This window comes from Sinohyriopsis cumingii, chromosome 2, assembly GCF_028554795.1.
Source record: "Sinohyriopsis cumingii isolate HCF-2022 chromosome 2, ASM2855479v2, whole genome shotgun sequence".
NCBI classification, from domain to species: Eukaryota; Metazoa; Mollusca; class Bivalvia; order Unionida; family Unionidae; genus Sinohyriopsis; species Sinohyriopsis cumingii.
Window position 1 is genome coordinate 24,295,908 of NC_142962.1, and position 27,126 is coordinate 24,323,033.

General features: G+C 35.6%; 1 protein-coding gene across 1 annotated transcript; it reads left to right on the plus strand.

Annotated features, from left to right (window-relative positions):
* LOC149804482 (mitochondrial amidoxime-reducing component 1-like) lies at positions 1 to 27,126 on the plus strand. The gene is made up of 9 exons (XM_089940698.1): positions 1 to 189; positions 5,644 to 5,695; positions 6,633 to 6,962; positions 7,777 to 7,947; positions 13,787 to 13,961; positions 14,234 to 14,374; positions 22,125 to 22,189; positions 22,518 to 22,592; positions 25,307 to 27,126. The coding sequence occupies exons 3-9, from the start codon at positions 6,736 to 6,738 to the stop codon at positions 25,416 to 25,418; spliced, it is 966 nt and encodes a 321-aa protein (XP_089796824.1). The 5' UTR covers positions 1 to 189; positions 5,644 to 5,695; positions 6,633 to 6,735; the 3' UTR covers positions 25,419 to 27,126.

A 27,126-nucleotide genomic window follows, 5' to 3' on the forward strand; every position in this document is an offset into this window, starting at 1 on the left:
CAATTGCACAGGTATCGCTTGGCCATTTCCGACTTAACGGAAAAGAACGAGAACATTCCGACTCGGGTTGAATGTTTCACGTACTGATATTTGCTTCGATCGATCAGGATTGGCCAATCACGAACCAAATTGCCGGGTGGTACCTGTCCTAATATGTCACAGGTCCCTGATCTCCCACCACCTTTCAAGGTAAGTAAGTCCATGTATAACGTGGCTTTATATTTTGGGGGATATGGGAGTATCAGCAAATATTAACATCTATGTACAACTAGTGACGTGTTCGAGCAGACGAGTAATTCTTTAGCAAATCCTTCCGCTGAAAAGTTGATACTAAGGTAGTCAATTGTCGTTTCACGACATTCGACATCGAATAGAAACAAATTTAGGGAGAAGATGTCATACAATAAAATCGATTGTTGTATATCTGCAGTACAATGTACGAACCACAATAGTGACACGCGCTTTATTTTATATCAGGCAACAAGCGGGCCTCGTAGAAACGCATAAACAGTGGTTTCTGTTTCACCTCAGGTAAACCTAGTAAAGGTAAAGTAGTTTATGACGAGTGTGTGTGATTTGGAGTTTTAACGTATCTTTAACAATTTGTCAGTCATATCGCTACAATGTCTGCAGTGTGACATTTTATAATGATGTCTAGCACTGGGACATCATGCCACAGACATGTAGCATGATGTCCCACCCAGTCACATTATCCTGACACCAGGCCGACCAGTCCTAACACTAACCTCTTAATGCTGAGCGCCAAGCGAGGCAGCTGTTAGTACCATTTTTGTAAGTCTTTGGTATGACTCGACCGGGGATCAAACCCACGACCTCCCGCTTTCGATGCGGACGCTCTAACCACTAGGCCTCCGGAGCGGTCAGTTTGTGACGAGTTGGTATGGTAAATTTATAGTCGAGAAAGTGGACTTAAGACGCCGGATGGGTCAATAGTTTGGACTTTAGAAAGCTAACTGTGACACTGAATTATGCTCAGTGTGCAAAACTGTGGCAGTGTGTATACTATGTATTCTCAGATAAGAAAAACAGCAACAAAGCTGCCCGAAAATTTCGTCTGTTTCATATGCATATCAACAACATTTAGTCTTACATTCGTAATAGCAGTTGAAAAGTTAGTATATTTGACGGCTGACGTATGCTCTTTTGTTAAAAATAACACTTATTAAACTGACACACAGACACACGCACGTGTTTAAATTATGCACACTTACGAGACTTAAAACCAGTAAAAGAGCACGGGGAGCGCAGCTGTCACATTATGTGACGCTGCATGCGATACTGATTGGGCACCTCGTTACGTCATGAGAGTTGTTACAATACGGCATGTGTGCGTTCCAAGGAAACACTTCATTCACTCAGGTCAAAGGTGTTCATTAATGTCCACTACCTTCTGAGTGAGAACGACAATTATACTCGTCTTAGCTCGATCATTTTGTTGTTGTTGTTGTTGTTGGGTTTAACGCCATTTTTCAGCACAAGATAGGCTATGTATGGCGGCCAGTATTAATGGTGGAGGAAGAACCCGGGAAAACCCCGGGAAGAACCACCGACCCACGAGAAGCTACTGGCAAGCTTTCTCACATACCCACATTGGCCGAATCCTAGACTCGAACCCACGCAGACAGAGGTGAGATGGCATGGATCCGTAACGGAGAGCGCTTTAGAGCCACTCCGGGACCCTCGATCATTTTGTTTCGAGTAATTATTTTGTTGATCAATTTTAAACGATCTCGCCTTGATCAGTCATTTTAAACAAGTTGAAACATGTATTTAAGTCTGATCTTCTACTGCACTTACCTTTTTGAGGAAGAGCTGTGCAATACTCCTTTGTAAATTTTGTTTGTTTTATTGACTAGAGTGAGTATGAGCAGTGATATTGTTGTTAGTCGTTAACAGATTGAAGAAAAACGTGCCGTTTTTTAGATGAGCAATGTGTCTCGAGAGTAGTCCTTGGTAGCAGGTGTTAATCTTTCCTTTTTTAGATTGATTGATAAAAACAAAAGCTTGTTAATTTGTGATACATGTATTTGTCACAACATACCTCGGATTATTTACAACAGTGTTACAGAACAGTTTACACGCATTTGTAACTCGCTCTCTCTACCATAGTGGTCAAAGCGTCCGCCTCTGTTGCGGGAGGTCGCGGGTCGGAACCAACCCCGGCCAAGTCATATCAAAGACTTATAAAAATGGTACTAACAGCTGCCTCGCTAGGCGCTCAGCATTAAGAGGTTAGTGTTAGGACTGGTCGGCCTAGTGTCAGAATAATGTTAGTGGGTGGGACATCATGCTACATGTATGCAGCACGATGCTCCAGTGCTAGACATCGCTATAAACTGCCACACTGCAGACATCGTAGCGATATGACTGAAACATTGATAAAGCTACGTTAAATCTCTCTCTCTCTATCTCTCTCTCTCTCTCTCTCTCTCTCTCTCTCGTGCGCAAACACATGACAGTATGACCCATTTATGAATGCCACATCTTCCATCGTCGCAAGTCACGGCGAAAATCTGCCACGCTGTTTTCACCCAAGGTAGCCTCCTTTAAAATTTTCCCATTTATCATGAACACTGCTTAACCAATTTTTACGAGCCCTAGTAAAATTTCTCGAACGGTTGGAGTAAAGTGACATTTCATGCTGACAATGAACTGATGTTAATTTCTTTTCCAAATAGTCACGTATCTATCGACAAGAGGTCACTTTTGTTGATGTGTAAGAGCCTATTTTACTGGCTCGTTGACGACTTATTTTTGTTGGTGCATATTGATGTGTCACTACGTTTAGTATCTTCTGAAAAGTTGATTTTCGTCGTCCCAGGCTAAGTACCCCTTGTATATCCAAATCCTAGTTACCCATTCTCGTCTTTGCCAAATAAAATTCTCTGAAATAAAACAGTCAAAGATAGAATCCATATACTTCAGTAAAATTATCAAAACACATGATTTTCATTTTAATGGATAAATTTATGTTATATTTGTATCACTATGTATTGTATGTATTCCTGACAGCAAAGTCGTTTCTGACTGGCTGATTGACTAGAATGATCACCAATCAGCTCTTTATATATATGAATATTTTTACGTCCCAGTTTTGTTAATAAACACAGATGGCGTTCAGAATTTCAAACTTAACAGATTGAGCCGATTGAATAAGGATCGTAAGAAGAAGATCCAAAATTTCAGAAAAACATAAAATGAGAAAGGCAATCAATACAGGAAAATTTCATCCTCCAAGTTTTAATTATGTTTAAAATTTAGTATGTTTTAAGTTTGGAACCTTATTTGGAAAGAAAGAATATGTATTGCAAATTTTTTATACAAAAACAGACGATGCGTATGTATGAGAAATCTGCAATACATATTCATTCTTCCCAAATAAAGTTCTAACTGCTAATATCATACTTCATATCAAAACCTTTATATGCGTCTTTGCATCACTTTTTCAAAACATCCCTTTGAAACTGAAAAATTCATTTACCAAAGACAGATAGTTTATATTACAACGCTTCACGCACATTAACGTAAACGTTGAAGATTCTCACACGTTGACCACAGCTTGAGGATGAACGACTTTTTCCAGACATGGTTTTGCATTTATTGTTATTATTGTTTTGCGTATTTTGTTTTTCACTTATATTTACTTTGTTATTCCTTACCGTGTTCCTCGTCCTTACTGAGTGAAATCATGCAGGTATTTGATGACTCCGCTACATCATAAAAGAATTATTTATGTAATGTGGCTTTGGCGGGAAACATCTTCGTAGTGTCATCTCGGTCGCATCTTCGTCGAATTCGGACAAGCACTTGAAATTTGTTAGACGCATCCCTGTTGCCTTCATGAGGGTCTATCATCTGAACTTCACATGTACACTGCTGCTTCATTCTTTGATTATGCTTATCATCCAAAAATGCGATGACAGTATTGCATCTACATTGTCTGAAGTCTTCACCGATTTCATGTAGGAACAACTTGAAAGGCCACTGTAGATTTGCTCTAGCAAACAAGTCTTATTTAAGTGATATCATGTTCACATTTTTCTTGTCTATATACCCTAGTTTTGACAACATAGTTGTTTGGCTTAATCGTAATAGCCGGTGACATTCATCCTAATCGGAGATCAGACTCTACGACCTACCTACTTGTTCATCGTACTACACATTTTGCTCTTCATTTTCTTCTGGCAATTCACACCGATTTTCCATTACACACTGTAATGTTCTACCTATTTTGTCCAAAAAAAATTAGATGCATTGTATGCAAAATGGCAAACTAATTTGATGTTTTAGCCTTCACCGAAACATCGCTCAATCCGTCTATTTCTTCTGATGACCTTTCACTCCACTTGTGCCATAATCCACAGGGGTTCGTTAAAAAGAAAATTAGGAGTCTAACCTGTAACAATATAACACAAGGGAAGACAGGAGTTCGCACTACAGACTCGAGGTTGTTCAGATCTTTCCTTTCGGTCGATGGTGAAATTCATGACAATCCGAATGCAAACTGCACTGCCGGTGACAGTACTTCTCCAGACGTCAAAATCGGACAACAATTATTGCATTTTCTCCAGTATGTAGCAAACTGAACGAAGTGTGTAGAGTTGTTTTGAAAATTGAACCATTCTTGATTACAACTGGCTTAAGTTGGAAATTAGCAGACGCAATTAAGATAAACTAGCAGGGTTGGAACTACCGAGGGGTGCGGACCCCTGTCTTTTGTATTATATTGTTACAGGTTAGACTCACAATTTTCTTTGTAACAAACCTGTGTGCCATAATCCAATTAGGAATTATTGTGTATGCAATACTCATGGTGGTGTCAAAATTTATGAGAATTAATCGCTTCATTTCCCAAGGCGACGGGATGTTGAACTCAATGCTTTAGGATGTTACTGGATTAAACTTTCACGTAGACAGACACACCCATTTCGTTAGTCTTATTCATTAGGCCTATAAATGCATAAGGGCCCCAGATGGCCGAGTGGCCTATGATACTCGCCTTTAAAGATCATTTACAACACATTTCTGTTTACGCTGGTTCGAGTCTCGGCTCGACCAACGCAGGCATATAAGAAAGCTTGCTATTAACTTCCCGTGGGTCGATGATTCTTTCCAGGGTCTTCCCGGTCAATTCCTCCACCAAATATTCTATCCGCCATGTATGGCCTAATATGCGCTGAAAAATGGCGTTAAACCCCACAAAACCAAAACCAAACGAAACCAACGGTTATATTTTAATGATAGAAGACTCCACATTCCCTGCTATTTAAATAGGGATGACAGACATAATTGTAATAGACGACTCCAAATTCAATATGCTAAATCTACTCTTAGGTATATAAAAAATAAGAAGAAAAAAGAAATCACCATGTGATGAGCTTTCGTTTCACAAATGCACTAATCAGCCCACTGATTTCACTGAAAACACTTCAACCTTGATAGAGTTGTTATTTATAATGAATGCCGAGACTTTAATTCTCAGCATCTGACACATTAAACATGACAACATATCTTTCTTCCTTTGTATCAGCTATTCCAACCAGTTGGATGTAATATGGTCCTTCCTTCGTATCAGCTATTCCAACCGATTGGATGTAATGTGTTTTTTTTTCTTTATTTCAGCTATTCTAACCAGTTGGATAATTTGTTTGTTCCGACACAGAGGAGGGAGAACGTAAGTGAGATAGTAGTTTGCCTCGTTTAAATTTTATAGAGTATGTATAACTTTTGTCTCTTTCGTCAAGTTTACAGAACTTTCCCGTCCCAGACTGAAAACAAAAAATTGCCTACCCCTGTATTTTGGAAGTCCTAAAACTATTCTTGCCGCTTCAAGCTGTCGTTTTTCAATTTCAGGATTAAACTTTAAGTGCCACAGCCTGGACCGTTTTTGATTTTTAGAAAAATCATTATTCATGACTAGTCCTATTTCAGCACAATAAGGGGTTGTCTAATGCGAAGACATGTCACCTGCATAGAGATGGGTGATAGAGCTCATACCATCGGCAATATAGTTCACATAGATTAGAAACAAACGAGGCCCTGTACGGATCCTTGTTGCACACCAGTATTGTTATAGTTTTTCCTACAAAAGGACAATTATTTTCTGCTACTTACATAATTTCTAACCATTTCATCAGATTATCTGGAACACCATATTGATTCAGCTTAAAACATTGGTCCTTATGCCGGATCAAAAGGTTTTGATTGATGACAACAAGAATGTTGAGATTGTTCCAGAGACTTACATATAATGACTAGTTGATAACAAAAATTGGAGTAACCGGGAAGGAATCGTGATTGATACTTGTACAAAACACGTTTTATTAAAATAATAATACACATAAGATTGGTCTATAATTGGAAACTGTGTAAATCACCTTTATGGTTATGGGGAGAATATGCGCCAGTTTTCTTTTATGTGGAAAATTTGTTTCCTTAAATGACAGATTAAAGAGAATTTTTAGTTGTTCTCCGATATGTTCACCGACATCTTTAGGCATCATGTGGCTTACGACTTGATAAATTTATATAATATTATCGATAATTTCATTTTTAGAGATTGTAACAGATATCGTTTGCGACTAAATATATTTAGTGTTTTTACATTTTAGAACACTCGTTGAAGCAACAGCTGATATTGAAATCACAAGGAAGAGCTGACAAAAGTTTGAAAAAAATATAAAATATTTCATTTCTACCAGTCTTAAGTTAGACATGTTTGATTTTGGAAACCAGGCGAAGATTCTATTGACGCTATGTGCAGGCGCGGTTGCTAAGTATATTGAATTGTCATGGATACACTGGAGGTCTAGAAATCAATTCACACTGGTAGGATCGGTGTCTGAGCTAATTGTGCACCCGGTGAAATCTGTTCGAGGAATGAGTGTCCAGACTGCATTCTGCTCCAGATATGGATTGAAGTATCAAAATGTAACGGACAGGTAATAATCACCAAGAATACGAACAAAACAAACTTGCAAAGAAGAAGAAGACCAGTAAAGAATGAATAACTTTGTACCATTCTAATTATTAAAGTTTGTATTTCCCAGTCTAAATGCTTTATATTAATTTAGATCAAAATTTTGGTTCTCTTTTTCACTTTGTACTTGGCATATACAACTCTTGAGATACTGCATGCAAAGTCTTCTTTTTAAACTTGAAAATGTAAAGATTACTCGATTAACTTCAAACTCTGGCGGTGAGCAAAAATCGGGCCAAAAAGGCTTTTTGACATTTTTAAAATTTGTATTTAACAGATTAAGAAAGAATTTATTCCTTTAATACACCTGGTCAGATTGTATTTGTTTAAAGAACATGTTGTTTCTTATAAATTATCAAACTGATTCAGTTACTTAAACGTTAAAGGAAGTTGCATACACACCGCAAATGGAGGAAAGTTCAAATTTATATATTGGCTGGTTTCATTAAGTTCTCTTTTGAGAATTGAATTCTGGTGGAAAAAATATGTGTAATAACATCATGTTGTAGTTGGTAAGGTGAAACTATATCTTACTTAAAAAAAAGGGAATATATGTCACTGCATACAAGCTTGTTTTAACGTGTAATTATTCCAAATGACTGTCTTAATATTATGCTTGTGCCTGCAAAAAAAAAATTGACTATCAAAAGGTGCTTTTAGATATTTAACTGAATTTAGTGATTCCTTGGTGAAGCTAACCCTGGGATTGATAGTTACAACAAAGTCATGTCAAAATATAACTTATCGTGGACCTTGTATACATTTGTTGGTTTCAGGCACTGGATGGTAACGACCAAGGATGGCACCTACATTACTCTTAGACAGTACCCCAAGATGGCACTTATTACAGCTAGTCTCCATGGAGACCAGATGGTGCTGTCTGCACCTGGTATGCAGAACATCAATATTCCCATGCACACATCACAATCACGGCTAAGTGAAGCAGGGTAAGGTCTTGCTGTCGACAACCGTCTTGACGTGGGCAACCGTTAATTAATGTTATACAAGTCCCAAACTTCCTATAAGATCTATATGTGGGAAACCGTTCATTTGATGTTATAAGAGTCCCAGTCAAAATATATATGCTGTGAGCAACCGTTAATTGATCTTAAGAGTCCCAAGCTTTATATAAGATTTCGCTTGATGATAGAGTCCCAAACTTCATATATTTGCCATGGGAAACATTTAATTGAGGTTTTCGAGTCCCAGGCTTAATATAAGATCTCTCTTGATGTTAAAAAAGTCCCAAACTTCATATATTTACTGTGGGCAACCCTTAATTGATGTTATTAGAGTCCCAAACTTCATATATTTGCCATGGGCAACATTTAATTGATGTTATAAGAGTCCAAAACTTCATATATTTGCCATGGGCAACATTTAGTTGATGTTATAAGAGTCCCAAACTTCAGATATGTTTGCAGAAAATCTGACAAAAGCTGATAATGACCTAAAATACTAAAGGGTGGTGGTGTATTTTTTATCTTAGGAGTTTTCATATAGTAATAAGGTAGGAGTCTTCATACAGTCATACAGTAGGAGTCTTCAAACAGTCTTACGTTAGGAGTCATCATACAGTCGTGCATTAGGATTCGTCATACAGTCATACGTTAGGATTCGTCATACAGTCATACGTTAGGATTAATCATATAGTCATACATTAGGAGTTTTCATACAGTCGTCCATTAGGATTCTTCATACAGTCATACATCATGAGTCTTCATACAGTCATACATTACGAGTCTTCATACAGTCATACATCACGAGTCTTCATACAGTCATACGTTAGGATTCATCATACAGTCATACATTAGGAGTTTTCATACAGTCGTCCATTAGGATTCTTCATACAGTCATATATCATGAGTCTTCATACAGTCATACATCATGAGTCTTCATTCAGTCATACGTTAGGATTCGTCATACAGTCATACGTTAGGATTCATCATACAGTCATACATTAGGAGTTTTCATACAGTCGTCCATTAGGATTCTTCATACAGTCATACATCATGAGTCTTCATACAGTCATACGTTAGGATTCATCATACAGTCATACATTAGGAGTTTTCATACAGTCGTCCATTAGGATTCTTCATACAGTCATACATCATGAGTCTTCACACAGTCATAAATTAGGAGTCTTCATACAGTCATCCATTAGGAGCTTTCATACAGTCGTTCTTGAGGATTCTTCATAGTCATACGTTATGTAAGTGAATCTATAGATAATCAAGATGCTGCTTATATACGAAACAATAATCATATTTTTATAGAACTTTCCAACTACTTTTCATTCGTCTTTGCCAGTGTTAAAGATCACCGGCTATATTCTAACATTTTTCTTTTTACATCAGATTTGCGTTACATGATTAAAAGTAATACTCGCACAAAAAGAGAAAAAAATTGTCAAATGTAAAGAAGAAATAATTGTTATGATAAGAATTTTGTGTATCATAACCTTCTTCTCATTTCTTGCCAGGAGAAGGAATTACTCATACGTTAAGAAATATCTTTGCCCATGGGGAGAGAGATAGAGAAGAAAGAGTTCAGGCTCTCTTAACAGAGGTGTCACTCATGAAGGTGTAGATATGGCTACATCTTGGGGAATGATGTACGGGATGCTGAAATGAGAGACAAACTGTTGCTGATTCTGAACGAACTTTTATATATATATATATATATATATATATATATATATATATATATATATATATATATATATATATATAGTACTACATTCTAGAGACACATCTATAAAGCTTTTATATTTAAAATACAAGAAATGCATATAAGAGTACGCTTTTCCTTCGAGCTTACCAACTTCATACATTTGTATCATTTCTGCATATTTAGAATATAATACATATAGTTAAATCTCGATTAACTTCATGATAGCCAAAGAGCATAAAATTCAAAAGTTGCGATTAATGCAACAATCATTTTGAAGAAATGTATTTTACTAAATTTAAAATAGAATACTAATTTGGATTAGGTTACTAAAACATTATTCTTTTTTACTTAAAGAATATTTTATTTCCACAATCAATATAAACATGAATGTGGTAACGAACTCGTTTTTTTTTCCAATAATAATTACCATAAATGCAAATGAATATAAATTCTTTAAAACAATTAAACATTCCATTATCTTATAAAATAAAATAGAAGAACTCAGAAAAATGTTGCAAAAATATGAACTTTACTGTTAAAATTTTAAATATTAAAAAGTACCTTTTCTTAAAAGAAGTTCACGAACACATGCGATTCTTACCTGCAATGAGAGACAGGCTCTTTCTGATCCTGAAAGAACGAACTAATTCTGCGCATGCTTGTTCTTAATTTATACGCAGTCTTGAACGCATCTTACGGCCAAATATGGACATTCGTCAAGATACTAGTGTTCGTTCATTTCGAATCAGAACGAAGTTCCCATCTCCTGTCTACTGAATCGCCCGTGCCTGTGTACGTCATTAGACAGACAATTTTGCCGCATCAGATACTTACTCATTCAAAGGAAATTTTAGGAATTCATTAGTTCAACAACCTACACAGCTTACCGAGTGTAATTTTTGCTGACTTTTCTATACAGAAATGTATAATGCAAGGGAGTTTTTGCGTTTGCTCATAAAGGGTGCAATCTTTATTAAAATAGTATATAGTTGTAATACATAAATAAATGAAATTAATCTCAATATATTTTAGTAGAAAGTAACTTTAAATATAATTTAATGAAAAATTACTTTTTATACAATTTTGAGAAAATTTCAATCTTATTACTTTTACTAAAATTCTGTCCTAATATAATTTAATTATTCGAAATAGAAGTATACAACGCCGTTACTTTCCCTTAGCTACGATTTCCTACCTATAGAGAACGCCGACCGGAAATGACGTACATTTATTCCCACAAGACGAAGGACACGCTTCTTTTTGTCGAAAATTAAAACACTGTTAACTATGGACAGGGAACATTTAGATGAAACTATTGAAAACTAATTTACTGTTCAGCCTTATATCGATGTGTGCACGACGCATTAGATTGTGTCACTTTCAAAACTTTTCGATTGTTTTAATTTATTTTCAAAATTCCCGTTAATACAGATAAAAAGAAATAAGTGCTAGCTTCCCTATGTCGGCCGACTATGTAAAAAAAAAAAAAAAAGAAATCGGCACACTTTAAAGAATCTAAAAGGAACCACCTTATGTCGGCCGACTTCATTAAAAAAAATCGGCACACATAAAAGAATCCAAAGTCAGTTTCCGGGTGTTGGCTTGTTTTTTTAATAAAATAACCTTTGTATTTGATATCCTGTCGGTAAGTTTAAGCAGTGAGTTTATCGCTCGCTGCCGTTTGTGTTTTATTCATCACCTAGGCTTCTATTTGTTTTTGCCATATCTAATCACAATTGATACAAACGGGCATTGATCTTTGCAGAGTATATAGTATACACAGCAATAACTTGCTTTAATAATACTTTTGTGACCAAGCTAGCGAAAAGCTTATCATTTGCACTCACAGTGAATGTATTTTCAAATAATGATTTTTATTTGCGAGATACCGTCGTATAGTTATCCTGGATACAATACAATCTTGGTCATTTTGCACCTTATAATGTATCAAGCGTGAATGGCAGATGCATTCAAGCAATCGGGTGATATTCCCATCTCATTTGCGATTTGGTTGTCTCATATAAGCGATACACACTACAGTAAGGATGCATACGCCAGCCGGCATCTGCTACATATACGGAGTTCGAGGATATATTTTTTTTCTTTAATAAATTTCGGATGATGAAAAAGAAGGAATAGATGATAACAATGCAAGGTTAGTTTCTTTCATTTTATTTTCAAATAAGCGTTTTGTTATCTATTTTCTTGTACCGTGCAGTGGGGTGTGGGGGTTGGGTGGGGCACAAATTCAACACAAAAATTAATTCGTTTTTAAGTCATGGGACATATACCTTGATGAAAGAAACGTTTCACCATAAGTTCTGGGTCAGAGAAAAAATATTTTATCGTGTCCCGATATATAAGGTAAATAAGGTATATATATATATATATATATATATATATATATATATATATATATATATATATATATATATATATATATATGTGTGTGTGTGTGTGTGTGTGTGTGTGTGTGTGTGACTGATTCTACAGATTTGTACACCTATACTTGACAAACGTCCCAGATTAATACCTCATATTTCTTTTTTTAAAATCATTTTGAGTTCATATTGGTTATAATGATGCTAAATAAAGAGTTTCATCAAGGTCAACGCTCTGCACGTTCAGTAAGTATTACGATTGTTTTCAACATTAGTATTTTACATTTGCAGTAACATTACTGTACTGCAATCCTTTCTTTGATATCTTTTACTTCATAGGCACCATAGAGCTTTCTACGGGATTTAGGAGGATTTAGGACTCATCCATCCCGCACCGTATTCGGTCCCACAGCTTCAATTCGCTTTTTTTTTGGTAAACAGGGTCTTTCGGAAAAAGAAAGAACCCTTTTGTCCCTTCATCATTTTTGGTCACATCCAGATGCAACACAGTGCACGATGTTTGCTGTACAAAAGCACGATAGTGAGATATATCACAGAGACATTTATGTAGGGAAATTAAACACTTGAATGGCTAGGTTGAATAGAAGGGATAAATGTACGTCATATCCGTTTTTGGCACGCGGAAACTACCAATTATTTACGGAAATTACCGAATAAATTTTTCATTTAAAATAACGGATTTTTAAGTCTAATTAAACATTTTTATGGTGTGCATACATAACAAATGCGGTTTTCTTTTTATGACTATAATATTATCACACGTTTGTACAATATAGGTGGTCAGTGACCTTTAAGTGAGTTGCTGACAAGTTATATGATTACGAACCACCTGTGACAGGTATCATGGTGCATTTTCATAATGATTTTTGATGGGTATCTATAATCAATTATCATATTTTACGACTCTCTATAGCAAGCGACACCTGTTGCCCATAGATTGCTTTTAATTTGCCGTTAGGCGTAGTGCATGAAAGTATTGTTTGTACGATGAAATTAGAAAAAGGGCACGCGCAAGGAGAAAGAGCCTATGTTAAACTAGTTACCACTTTCGCTATGAAATTGAGTTTTTGCATACAGATTCCATACATGACAGAATATTAAGGGATGTTATTTTTGAGTGTTTACTATTGCAATAAATACAAACATGCACAGTTCTTAGTCTTTATATGACTGTTATCATATCACAAGATTCACCGGAAGTATTTGACCTTAAATATGTCAGGCTATATCTAAGTCATTCAAAGTAATAGAAGATTCTGTTAGCTGGCTAAAGCGTTGAGCATGCTTCGGAGTTTTCCTTTTTCGCAAACATAAGTACTAGGATGAAAGTTATTTCCTAGTTAAAGAAGCGTGTTATGTTTTGGAAGTTTCCTTAACCTAGAAAAAATGTCGATTCTTTCGTATACTGCACTATAACTAGAGGAATAATTTAAGCTGACACCCATATTGTAATTTATGACATTTCTCGGTAATAAACTTATTACATTTGTAAGGGTAATCAAAAGTTCTTCCAAAAATGCACACATCATTCGGCAGAAAATGTCTCATCTCCAATTCAGGTTTATTTTCGGAGGATTAATTGTAAAATAACATACAAAAGACCCCAACCTCACCCCGCAAACTGTATATGACTGCGACAGAAGGTTCATCTCAGCTGCAAATATTTCTTATGAGATTTGTACAACAACTTTGTTATCTATTATTCACCCAGAATCAAGAATGTCCGTGTTCAATCCTACGACTGCGGGGATGATGTGTCAAGATGGTTGTCCCAATTTCTCTCGGTAGAGGGACTGATGCTTCACTTCTGTGGGCCAGAGTTGGTGAAAAGACAAACAAAGTACGTCCCAAAAAACTGGGGAATAAATGCTGAGGAAACCGATATGGTAAGTAGCGAAATACGTGCTGTTTAATTTCAACAAAAAAAGTTAGGCGTTGTGAATACCTATCACTCGCTATACCCTGCTTAAGACACTGGATTAAATAATAATAATAATAATAATAATAATAATAATAATAATAATAATATCTTCGAAAACACCTCCATGCTAAAATATATATTTTGTCTTCTATATTTATTGTACTTAAGAGGTAAACATTTAAATGTTTTAATTTTTAGGAACACATCAGCATTTTTGTCTCCTAATGGTAATTTCAGATTGCATTTCACGACTTCTGTAACTGTATGTTGGTGAGTAACGCGACAATAGAGGATATAAACCAACGACTCCAAAAACCCGTGACACATCGTAACTTCCGGGCCAACATTTTGCTGAACGGTACTTCCCCGTATGAAGAGGTAAGGAATACGTTCCTCTGCGACACCAACCTGTACAAATCTGTCTGCTAAACTTTGTTGATCTTGAAATCTTGATATTAAGCTTTAAAACAGCACGATGGTGTTTTTTCAAATATGTACAATGGAGAATAATAATAATAATAATAATGAGGGCTTTGTATAGCGCCTAATCTTTAGAAGTTCTAAGCCCTTTACAACATTAGGCAACGACCTATAAGATAAAAAACATATATAATGATATGATTACAAACACAAACACCATGAAATTAGAAAACAGAAAAAACATGCTGAGAATATTTAAGGTAGGAAACGTCATTAGGTCTTTAAGTTTGTTCTTGCAGTCGAAATAAGTGAGTTTTGAGAGCACTCTTGAATGTAATCACTGTGTCTTTGTGTCTAAGTTCAGTGGGCAATTCATTCCACGTTGCTGGGCCCTGGTATGCAAAAGAACGCTGTCCATATGACTTTGTTTTCATAGTGGGAATAATGAGTATACGATTGTCAAAGAGGAGCGTAAGTATCTTGCTGGTGTGTACACATCGGTGTGGTCGGATAGATATGTTGGACTAGATTCCGTCAGTGAAACGTAGCACAGAGAACAAATTTTGTGTTTGATTCTGGAACGAATGGATAGCCAGTGTAGGGTACAGAGCAGCGGGGAGGTGTGCTCTGATCGTGATACTTTAAGTATGATCCGAGCAGCTGTGTTTTGAACTTTTTGAAGCTTTTGGAGTAGATATTGAGATGAACCAGACAGAATTGAGTTACAATAGTCCAGTCTTGAAAGTACTAATGAACACTCAAGTGTTTTAGTGGCATCAACTGAAAGATATTTGCAAATGGAGCTGATGCGTTTCAGCTCAAGATATGCAGCCTTGCATATGTTCATGACATGTTGGTACAATGTGAGAGTACTGTCCAGAGTAACACCTAGGTTTTGTACTGATTGTGTGAATTTAATATTGGTGTTGCTGGTATTTATTGTTTGAGGTAAAGGACGTGAATGAGAAAGTCTTTGTGTTGCAATCAGAATGGCCTCATTTTTGTCATCATTCTTCTGCAGCTTGTTACATGTCATCCATGATTTTCACATCAGAAAGGCACCTCTCTACACCTTGGATGGTAGCATCAACTTCAGTTGGGTGGCTAGATTTGTATATTTGGGTGTAATCAGTGTACAATTGGTGAGACACTGGATGATGATCTATGACACTTGAGAGCTACTTTGTGATTCCAATGAATAATTTTTATAACTATTATAAGCGATTTGTGATTCCAATGAATAATTTAAGGAGATAAGTCATAACAATATGAGATTGATACAGTATTATGTGAGTTTTCATGTCTTTCTACTTGGTTGCCTTATTACGTAAGTCTCTAAAGTGGAAAAGATTCAGAGCACTTTGCTTGTTCGTTGCTTTGTTTGTATGTTGTGTTCTTGTAATCAACTGATTCACTTCTTCACGTTAAAAATGTGATTAATGGCTTTGAATTAGTTCCTTCATGCTAAGCAATTTGATTTCGTTCCTTCCTGTTAATCAGATTGATTTCGCTCCTTCGTTTTAAGCAGACTGAATTCGCTCCTTCGTGTTAGTCAGATTGATTTCGCTCCTTCGTTTTAGGCAGACTGAATTCGCTCCTTCGTGTTAGTCAGATTGATTTCGCTCCTTCGTTTTAGGCAGACTGAATTCGTTCCTTCGTGTTAAGCAGACTGAATTCGTTCCATCGTGTTTAGAACATATAACCCGTATAAAGCAGATTGATCCTTTGTTTTAAGCAGATTGAATTTGTGCCTTCGTTTTGTTACGACTATATGGTTTTAAATTAAATAACAGAAAAGAGCGACCCCCACAACATAAAAATAATTTAAAATTCAACAATATTTCCCAAGAATACAGAGTGAAAATTTAGAAAGGAACTTACAGTATTGTGAATTAAGTCCCAAAATAGTCCAAAATGTTACATCACAAGTCCAATAGCTTAGAGTATTCCAAATGAATTCCAGTAGTGTTTCAAAACTTGTATGTGATGATGTGCAGTAGCCTGGAGTAGTGTTGATATGCTAACAATCTTGATGTATTACAATCATCCAAAATATCCTTGATTGAAGGCACATTAATTCCAAAATAATAATTTAGCACTAAATTCAAAGAGCATTTTGTAATTCCAGTGAATAATTTAAGGATATAAGTTAAATTCTCTGAACACAACTTCAGTCCATAAGATTGATGTTAAGATATGGAATGACTAATTATGAAGTAACCAACATTTATATAAAAAGTTAAGACAATTTCAGAACCAGGATGAGGGTCAACTTAATGGAAATTTTCATCAAACTGTAAACAAAATTTGTTTCTAGAAAATGTTAAAGTCAGAATCAAGGCTGTATCCAGAACGCAAAACTAGTAGGTATGTTTACCTCCAACTGACAATTATCTTAATATATAAACTAAACTCATAAACAAGTATTAACTGTGTAATATTAATATGTTGTTTACAACACACACACACACACACACACACACACACACACACACACAAGATGTGAGTAGTCAGGTAAACCTCTAACCTCAATATTGATCACGTTCAGTCACACAATATAGATATACATCACAGTGTTAGATAGATTTAAAAGCTACCAAGAAAAGAGACCTTTGAGTAGACTAGTACATGAGAGTTCAAGGTCACTTGTAATTGTTTTAATTTATATTTCAGATTATATCACTCCTGCTCTGTCGCTTGTAGCTCCTCCACTTTCATCTGTGCAGCTTTTACAAAATGCTAAAATAAGAACAATTACTTAACTATTAATAGTGAGTGACCCAAAAAATCATGTTTTATATTAGTTGCATTACATAATTAAGTGGTTCAGACCGATAGTACCACTAGTAAGCCATAATTAAATGGTCCAGATCTCAAGTACTATTAGTAAGTCATAACTAACTGGTTCAGAGACTCTCATGTTTTATTATACTAGTGTATCAAGTGACCCAGAAAAACATATCTACATAAATTACTGAAATAAATGACCATAAAATACAAATTATTGAAGAATTTACGTTGAAGAAGAAAAATATCCACATATTTATTACCAACATATTAGCTGTCTGTTTCTTCTATGTATTGCTTTAGATGTGTTAATATTTTTTATGGATATTATTTTATGTATATTTAATTTTCATTGTGTGGTTTACCTTTGTCCATAATTGAGCGTAGAAGTTTGGTCCTACCTGACTAATGTCTGTTTTTTCCAAATGAGTTCAGAACATTCGTTTTTCCCTTCGAAATTCTATGGTCTACCTAATTTCTATCAGGTTGTTTGCTAAAATTTAAGTAAACAGACCTTTACTGTGTTTACGAATGTGATGGAAATTTCCGTTGGGAACGACCTAAGTCTACGACACTTTGTTGTTATATGAGTCAGACAACAGTCTGTATATAAAGAAGACCAAGTAAACAATTGTTCATTCCTATTTTAATATCAATCTTTATGGAATCACTTGTAGTTGTGCTAAAATATCATTTGAGAGCAATCATTTATTGAAATTATTCATCGGAATTTCAAAGTGCTCATTGACATTTTGGACTAAAACATTACTCTGGAATTATTGTGAATTCATTCAAAGACATTCTTGAATTTATCATTATGATACGTAAAGTCTGTTGGTAAATCAGCTCATCCAAGATTATTGTCACAGCAGTAAATTCAACACTTCATTTCATTCGGAACACTATATGTTTGGGCTTGTGATAGTACTATTACGATTACTTGAGATTAAATTCACAATACTCTTAAGTTCCTTTAAAATTTCCATTTATGTTCATTGGAAATAAATAATGTGTTGAATTTGACTGAACTTGTTGGTTTCGCTTTTTCTATTACTTAGTTAAAGACCGTAAAGTCGTAACAGCTTAAAAGCTTATTATGATATCTAGCTGGACCCAAATGGAATATATTATCTTTACTGGTGATACACCAGAAGAGCTTTTGTGAAGATCTGTCGTCCGTCATCCGTCCATCGTTAACACAAGTTTGTTATCCCTGTTCCTCCTAAACTACGTGGAGCATTGCCTTGATACTTTACACACCCGTACACACACACACACACACACACACACACACACACACACACACAGAAAGAGGCCATAGTCAAGTTGATACTAAACAAAAATGCTGCTGCTCGGATATCCAGTATGGTTGCCACAGCGGCCATCTTGAAAATCTTGTTAGGTCTAAATGAAAATGATGACTATCTGACCTCGAATATGACCGTCAAGGTTCCCATCTTGAAAATCTCGTCAGTATTTTACGACTTTAGGGTCTTAAAATAAGGAACAAGAAACTTAAGTTGCAACGTGAAAAAGTAAAAATAACATACAGTATGGTGAATGAAATCCTAAACAGTTCTAAATGTTCCATTAAAACATAAAAATCGAGTAGTCCAAATGAGTGCTATTGATATTCAGAATGATGCTCTGTATTGTACTGATGTATCAACGATACAGAAGAATCACTATGATATAATCCTAAAATGTCTTTCAAATGAATTTACAGTAATTCCGTAACGGCTGTTAAATATCCAGACAGTCTTTAAATGAATGTCAGTGCACTGTAATTCCAACGAATAATAATTAAACAAATGAATCCTTTTAATATAGTGGAATATTTTCCGAGACTGATTTTTACTACTAAGATTGTATAATTCTACGTATTCAATCTCTGATGTATATTAATAATACGCAAGACAAAGCTTACATATCAGTTATCTCAACTTCATACAGCGTCACGGGGTTTCACTGGCTAATTAGAAATTAGGTCAACTGATCTTTCAGAAAACCCCGTGACCTCCATTCACATCGCATGATGATTACGTGAACTAGTATACAACTTAACCTTGGAACTTTAGGGATTTATGTACTGTAAATGAATGTCTCATCTTTCAAGTTCGAACTTACGATCATATGGGGAAAATTCGTATTTAAAATGTTATTAACTAAATAACCCTTAATAATTATAAATATAAATGATATTGCACATTGTACAGATATACATAACAACTACTCCTGAATAGATAGTCATGTCAACATGATGTTTTCAATAAGAGACTTATTATAATGTCAAGTTTGTGCTAATTGGCGCTCTACAGATATTACGTACTTCAAAGAGAATTACACGTGTGAGGTGAAATTGTTCGCATCTGCAACATGCACAACGGAGAGAATGTTGACATACATCAATGCTACTTTCATGTACTGTGGCTGAAAGTTCTTTTGATGTTGTACTTGTGGAAATTGCACGTGATCTAAGTATTCAACTAAACAAAATGGCAGCTCCCATGTGATCGAAAAATCGGTCTGAATTAGACTAAAGTACACTATTCATAGCATTTATTGAAACAGAGAAAACTAATTTTGCCAGACTACACAATACCAGCTTCTGAATTTGCAGTGAAACAATTACAAAATCTATGAAAAGGAAAAAAGGTATCGGCCCGTTTTTTTTTATATAATTAACGTTTGAAGAGCAGTAATTGAAAATGATAGAGCGGAACTAGTTTTTTTTAAATAGGAAACATTTACATTCATTCAAGGTCCAGATTTATCCTCTCATAACCAAATTACACCCATCAATCATACACCAAAACAGAGGGAATTGAACTATTAATACTACTTAAGATATACAAGGTGTTTCTTAAATAGTCAATATTATCAGTGTGAAAAGCCCTGGAAAATTCGTTAACTTAAAAAAATCTAACCTATGCAAAATACGAAACTGCAGTTTGCCACCTAACTGTGAATGAATCCTTTTTGACATCCACAATGGTGGCTACAATGGCCATCTTTAAAATCTTGTTATTGCTACTCCACTTACATCAGGTGTGGGCAAAATACAGCTCTCGGGTCGGATCCAGAACATCTCGCCATGACTCCAAGCAATTGAGGAAACAATATATTGTGAGATAATTTCATCGTGACGAGTTACCAAATTCGTGAAGTACCCCCCTCCCCCGTGATACCTAAATAAAAATGGTGTTAGTTGTAAATCCAATATGGCTGCCACTATGACTGTCTTAAATAATCTTGTTCTCTCTAATCACCTGGAATTGGTGATCATTATGACAGGTGGTTTTCACCAAGTCCTAACTGAAACCGGTGTCAGTCATACAACCAGAATAGCTACCAAGCCGACTGTCTTAAAAATTGTTTTCACTACTCTTCCTAAATGGATGATCATTATGACAGGAGGTTTGTACAAAGACGCTTCTACTCTGGAAATCTCTTTATCGCTTAAGAATGTCATGGATGGTTTCAACACTCGACAGTTAAAAGAAAGAATTGGTCTTATCTTGCATTCTTCTCGAGGGACTCTTGTTTTGTAGTCCAGTTTTGTGAGATGTCCTAGGTGACAACCAATCGATCAAAATTTTGTAGCAGTGGAAAATAAATAGCTTGATTTAGAAAAAAGACACAGACAAACAAGAGGTACCCTAAAATTTTCAAATCTGTTTAGCAAGACATAGAACAGGATAAATCGCAAATAGGCTGATAATACACGTGCACCTCTTACTGTCACTGAGATTTTTTTATATATAGATCATTCAACAGTCAAAGATACAGATAATTTATTTCGTGACTAATTGAATGTTCGTTCATTTATCAGTATTAATTAGTATTGGTAGATCGATGTATGTTTATGCTAAACATTTTAGTAAGAATCAGAATTTAAAAGTCACTTGATATTATGAGTTGTATTGTGTGAGATTCTAAGTCACTTGGTATGAGTTGTAGTGTGTGAGATTCTAAGTCACTTGATATGAGTTGTAGTGTGTGAGAATACGAGTCATTTGATAATATCATTTGCATTGTGTGACTTTCTGAATCACTTTATATTATTTGTTGTATTGCGCGAGATTCCGAGACACTTATATTAGGAGTTATATTGTGTGGGATTCGGAGTCACATGATATTTTTGAGTAGTAGTGTGTGAGATGCAGAGCCACTTGATATTAGGAATTGTAACGTGATTTTCTGAGTCACTTGATATTGGGAGTTGTAGTGTACGAGGTTCAGTCAATTGATATTACGAGTTGTAGTTTGTAAGATACCAAGTCACTTAATATTAGGAGTTGTAGTGTGTGAGATTCCGAGTCACTCGATATTAGAAGTTGTAGTGTGTGAGATTCCGAGTCACTCGATATTAGAAGTTGTAGTTGGTGAGATTCCGAGTCACTTGATATTAGGAGTTGTATTGTTTAAGTTTCTGAGTTACTTCTTTCTTGTACAACAGACGTATAAACCATGACAGTTTCTTGGTAACTAGATTTATGAATGTTGTATGGATCATTAGAATTTCTGGATCACTGGAGTTGGTTATAAATATTTGCTGAATATCTGTTTCACAGGTCGGAGCAAATACACGTTGCTGATTTGTGTAATTTTTAACAATTTAAAAAAAAACGCAGTATGTTCTTTACTAATTCCATGGTTAATTCTTTTTCTCTAAATGTTTCGTAACTGTTTTAAAGCTTTGATGTTGCCTTTTGAATGCATGACCCTTAGAATAGCAAAATAGTGGATGAACACTTTGATCAGAGAAAGTTTGCCAAGCTGTGTATAAGTATCAAAATCTTCCTTTCCACGTATTTCGCTAAATGCAAAACAAATAGATTTTTCATATTCTCCTTACCTTGAAGCGCATTTTAGCCGTGATATTATTATTTTTAACTCTGATGCCACATTTCTCCTGCAGGATGATTGGTTGGCAGTACGTATTGGCGACACTGTTGAATTTCGCGTCATCGATCACTGTACAAGGTACAGAAAATACTTCATCTCCTAACATTTGTTTTAATCAAAGCTTAATAATTTAGATACTTTATATACATAACGGCCTCAGTTGAAGCAAAATTACACCGTAAGTCGTATCAGTGCTTTGTTTGCAATGACTTTTGTAATTATTGACGCAATCGTATCTTAAATAATATTGACGCAATCGTATCTTAAATAAGGAGGAAAGTCTCAATCTAATAATACGGCTGTCAGTCAGATGAGTATTGTTTCCAGTGAATTTGAGAGCTAAAATGCATACACATACATCTTCTTTTATTGTTCTTTCATCAGATAATGATATAGTTTATTTTAGGTGCGTCCTGATCACTGTAGATCCAGATCTGGGAGTAAAGGACAAAGAAGAAGAGCCTCTTAGAACTCTTAAAACGTAAGTCTTACCAAAGCATGTCCGTCAAGTCTCTTGTACTTGTTACAGTCTTTAAATATAATAAAGTCGTACACACGCTTCTCCATCATGTCACTCGTACTCTTTACGACCGCTCGTATTATATCTCGATCGTTCAAAACTTTGTCTCGGCTTCCTTGTAGTCCTGGTAGAATGCTTTGTAAGAAAATGCTCTAATTACCTTTGTGACTACCTAGAAATTAATGGGAATCAAGTAATGGACAGTTATATTGTTGGCATAACCTTGGCAAAGCTAGAAACGGTCCTTCTTTAGTCTCCTCATGAGGCCACTACTACATGGACAGTCAGGGCATCTAGCTTTTCTTCTTCCGGTCGACCATACACCCCTAGCACGATTTAAATAAAGTCATTCCAACTATTTCTCGCTTGCCTATATGTAAATTTTGTGCAAGGTTATTAAAATTGAGATCCGTTTAATCAGCTTTTTATCGTGGGGTGGAGCCGCGCTCCCCCCCTCCCCACCGTCGCTTCTCAAAATGAGCGTGCAACAACCGGAACATTTTCTACAGTAAGACTTATTTGCTTAAAGATGGTTAAAATTATGCTATGGAATGCTTAACGATTACCACAGATCCTTTTTTTACTTGTTTGCTCTGCCTTCCCCACTTTGATGTGAAAACCGTATTAGTACGACATAAACTGCTGGTGTGTCTGTTTCTGTGCGTATCAGATCAGATTTGTGTGCAGTTTTGCAGTTTCTTCCTCTGTGTTTGTGCATGTGCATTTGTGTGTTTTCGGTTGGACATTTAGCTTTGAACTTAGATTAAAAGGAACTGTCATAGTTGCATGCGTATTTTACAAATACAAAACTTTGTTCGGTTGTTACTGTTAATTTTAAGCTGCTTTAAGATTAAGCATGACAGTCTGGGATGTAGCATAATCCAGATGCAAAATCACCTTTGTCGAAAGAAGCTACTGTTAGAGACAGGAGCTGCTGTATTTGGCATGTCAAGCTCGCGACGAAAGGGTTTTGGTTCGAATATTGCCATCTGATAGGCCCAGGTAGGATGCCGTGTTGTGTCTTTGGGCAAGGTACTTTACTCCAAAAGCCTTTGCACTAAATAGTCTACTTTAGGTGCCGTAAAACACCGAACCAGAATCAAACTCGTTTACGTTTGAACAGTGCATATAAGAATGTTTTTATTTCTTCCAGGCATGATAATAGCTGTTATTGCTTTGCCCTATGCTTTTTGTACTGTCATATCTTCAATTCATTACGCAACAACAATGAATATGATCAAAGTTAGTAAGATATATATATATATATATATATATATATATATATATATATATATATATATATATATATATATATATATATATATATAAAACATGAGAGATTTAAAGTGTTGTTATAAAGAAATTTGATATACCAATACTATTGGTATATAAAATTGTGATCCTCTCTTTTCTGCTTTCTGTTCCCCTCTCCCCTCTCATGCATAACGGACAAACTATGCAGAAATGTGGAGCGAGAGAGAAAAATAATTTGCTGTGGACGAAAACCTTTAAACTGACCTTATACCAAGTAAACTACAAGATTATGGTTTGTCGTAACACTATGTGCACTTTTCCTGGGATTTATCATCAGTGTTTATATAATGAATGATACAAAGTTGTAAACAGTGTCGACATTATAGGGTAAATATTTCGGTTACGTACTGTGATGTGTTTAATGTTTGTTGTTGTTGTTGTTATTGTTTCTTAAACCTATTATAATGTTCTAAAATCGATTATTATTAATTAAATATGAAACTGTCCAAAGACCGCCTCAATGTATGTCTCTCTGGACTTGCGTAGCAACATATGAGCAAACATGAATGAAAAGACGAGGGTAGAGAATTTTCGCTTTTGTCATACGACGATCTGGAACTATAAAGGATGGTAAAAGTTAAGTCAAACCGACCAAAGGATGAGAGAGAGAGAGAGAGAGAGGTGTATGTGTGTGTGTTTGTGTGTGTGTGTGAGAGAGAGAGAGAGAGAGAGAGAGAGAGAGAGAGAGAGTAAAATATTTTAATTACATCTTGTTGGTTCGTCACTTCGCTTAGTTTCTATTCCACATTAATTTCCATGCGCCGGTGCGAGAATGGCTAAGCTTTCATGTGCACGACGTAGCTAACCATGTGTTTGTAGTGCTCTACTTTTATCATTAAAACCATCTTTCATGTTTAAATCATAAGTGTGTATTATATTGATTTAATGAATGTGAAGAAAAATAGAAACTAAAAAAGAAAAAAAATCGACTTATCGATATGCAAAGGTGATTGTAAATAGCCACAAAATGCATAGAACTGCATTTTGTAGCGGACACACTCGGGGATGTGAGTTCATTCACTCGGTCAATACACAGCTGCCTGTTGTAAATCTTAACTCCGTTCAAAGGGCAAATATATGTATTTGTATGTGATATAAATAAAATATATGTACAGTATGTACGTCGCGTGCAATAAAAGGTATCTAAACAACAGCTAGGTGAATACCTACAAATTACTAGTAACGTAGTATAATTGTAATATCATCTTGAATGTAAACCTTTTACGTCATTGTTCAAAGGATTTTAAGTTGCCGCTCTCTCTCTCTCTCTCTCTCTCAATATGTTTAATAATTTAAATATTAATTTATTATCTGACTTGTGATTAAACTCTTCTTCCTCGTTACATGCATTGTCTATCCAGGTATCGGTGTAGGGAGCCATACGGACCCAAGCCTTGTCTGGGCATTGATCTTGCAATTGAAGTGGAGGGCGCCATTAAGGTGGGGGATCCAGTCTATGCCAGAAACAGATGAGGACCATTCTACACACTTGTCATGTGTAACTGAAAACTGCAATCTACATAAAATGATATTGTTATATACTATAGCTTATACACAAAGAAGGCTTATTTATTTTAAGAGACGCCCGTATTCATAGCTGCAACTGACCTCCTTATACATAATTCAGGATTTACGGTCTTCAGGAAAAGGTTTCCTAATTTTCCAATCTACACGTGTGCATCAAGTTTCGTTTCCGGCTTAGACAACATTACATAGATCAGCATGGAGAATATGTTTATCCCTGCATTGTACGAGCAATATCAGGTTGTTTGGAGGAGAGAGCCCCGGTTATTGAAAAAATATCGCATTTTCGAATTTGAAAGATAAGTGGGAGAAATATATCAATACGTATTTACAGGCAGACATATACAACAAATTTGCCCTTATCATTGAATATATTATCCACTGTTTAGGTGCCAGCGATTGCGGTCCACATCATTCATTTGTTGGCAAGAGACGCGTTAGAGTTTGGCATGTTTTGAGATTGGCATGAGGCGGGTTACGGTTTGGCATGTTTTGGTTTAGCATGAGACGCGTTACAGTTTGCATGTTTTTGGTTTGGCAAGAGACGCGTTACAGTTTGGCATGTTTTTGTTTGCATGAGACGTGTTAATGTTTGTAGTGATTAAATTTTATTTGAAATGAATCTACGATTTATACGGAATGATACTAAGGGACAATAAGTGCATAAAGGTTGCTCTGGATGTACCAGTGTACTTGGCAATACAATGCACGGCATTCACCATGCGATAGTCTTATCGGTTGAAATACATTTAAATAAGAATATACAACCATGTTTACATATGCTATGCGCAAATGTTTACTTTCCCGCCATATTGTATAGAAACCTCAAGTTTATTTGAAAGTATATCACAGAAAGACAAAGTCTATGATTATCTTGGCTGAAAAACACCAATTAACAGCTGATTGACGTTGTACAAAGACACAGTTAATTTGCATATCGCTAAGCCCATAAGTTGTTTGTTACCTTTTTAGCCATGTGTGTGTGTGTGTGTGTGTGTGTGTGTGCATGTGTGTGTGTGTGTGTGTTGGGAATTGTTTGTTGCTTTTGTTTGTGTTCTATGTTTTCTTTTGTCTTATTTTTAAGTTATCAGCACATTCTTGCATGATTAGCATGGTACCCTTTGGTGTGTCGCATGCGGACATAAATTGTCTGCCTGTATTTACGGATGAAGTAGTGTTTCATGTTTTTAATTCTTTATTGCCTGTTTTATTGGTGGTGTGGATGGGAGCTGAGGTGAGGGTCAGGGGATAGTTCATTTAATAGGTAGTTAATTAATGATTCATTAATTTTGCAAACGGTTAATCATAAAAATAACGATCATATAATGTTTGCTAGGTTTGAATGCTGTAAACCAGACTAATCTCAGACTGTAACTCATACATTGAACCCTTTGGCCAGACTACACTCAAACTGAAATCCAGACTCAACCATACTGTTCAATGACTAGAAATTAGACTTACAACCGTCCGGTTGATACTCATCCAACCTGCTCTTGCAAACGTATAAACAATGCAAACCGTCTATAATATTGTATTATTAATTTTGTTCGTGACCACTGTGTATCCATATAATCTTTTGATTGTAATTGTCAGTTTTCAGTTTTGTTAATCAGGTATTATTCATCATTTGCTATTAAAATAAACTGCTGTTCTTTTT

Coding starts and splice junctions, on each gene's coding strand:
- LOC149804482 (XM_089940698.1), top strand. CDS start 6,736: ATGTTTGATTTTGGAAACCAGGCGAAGATTCTATTGACGCTATGTGCA. Junction 13,962..14,233: donor ATGCTGAGGAAACCGATATG/GTAAGTAGCGAA, acceptor TGGTAATTTCAG/ATTGCATTTCACGACTTCTG. Junction 22,190..22,517: donor GTCATCGATCACTGTACAAG/GTACAGAAAATA, acceptor AGTTTATTTTAG/GTGCGTCCTGATCACTGTAG.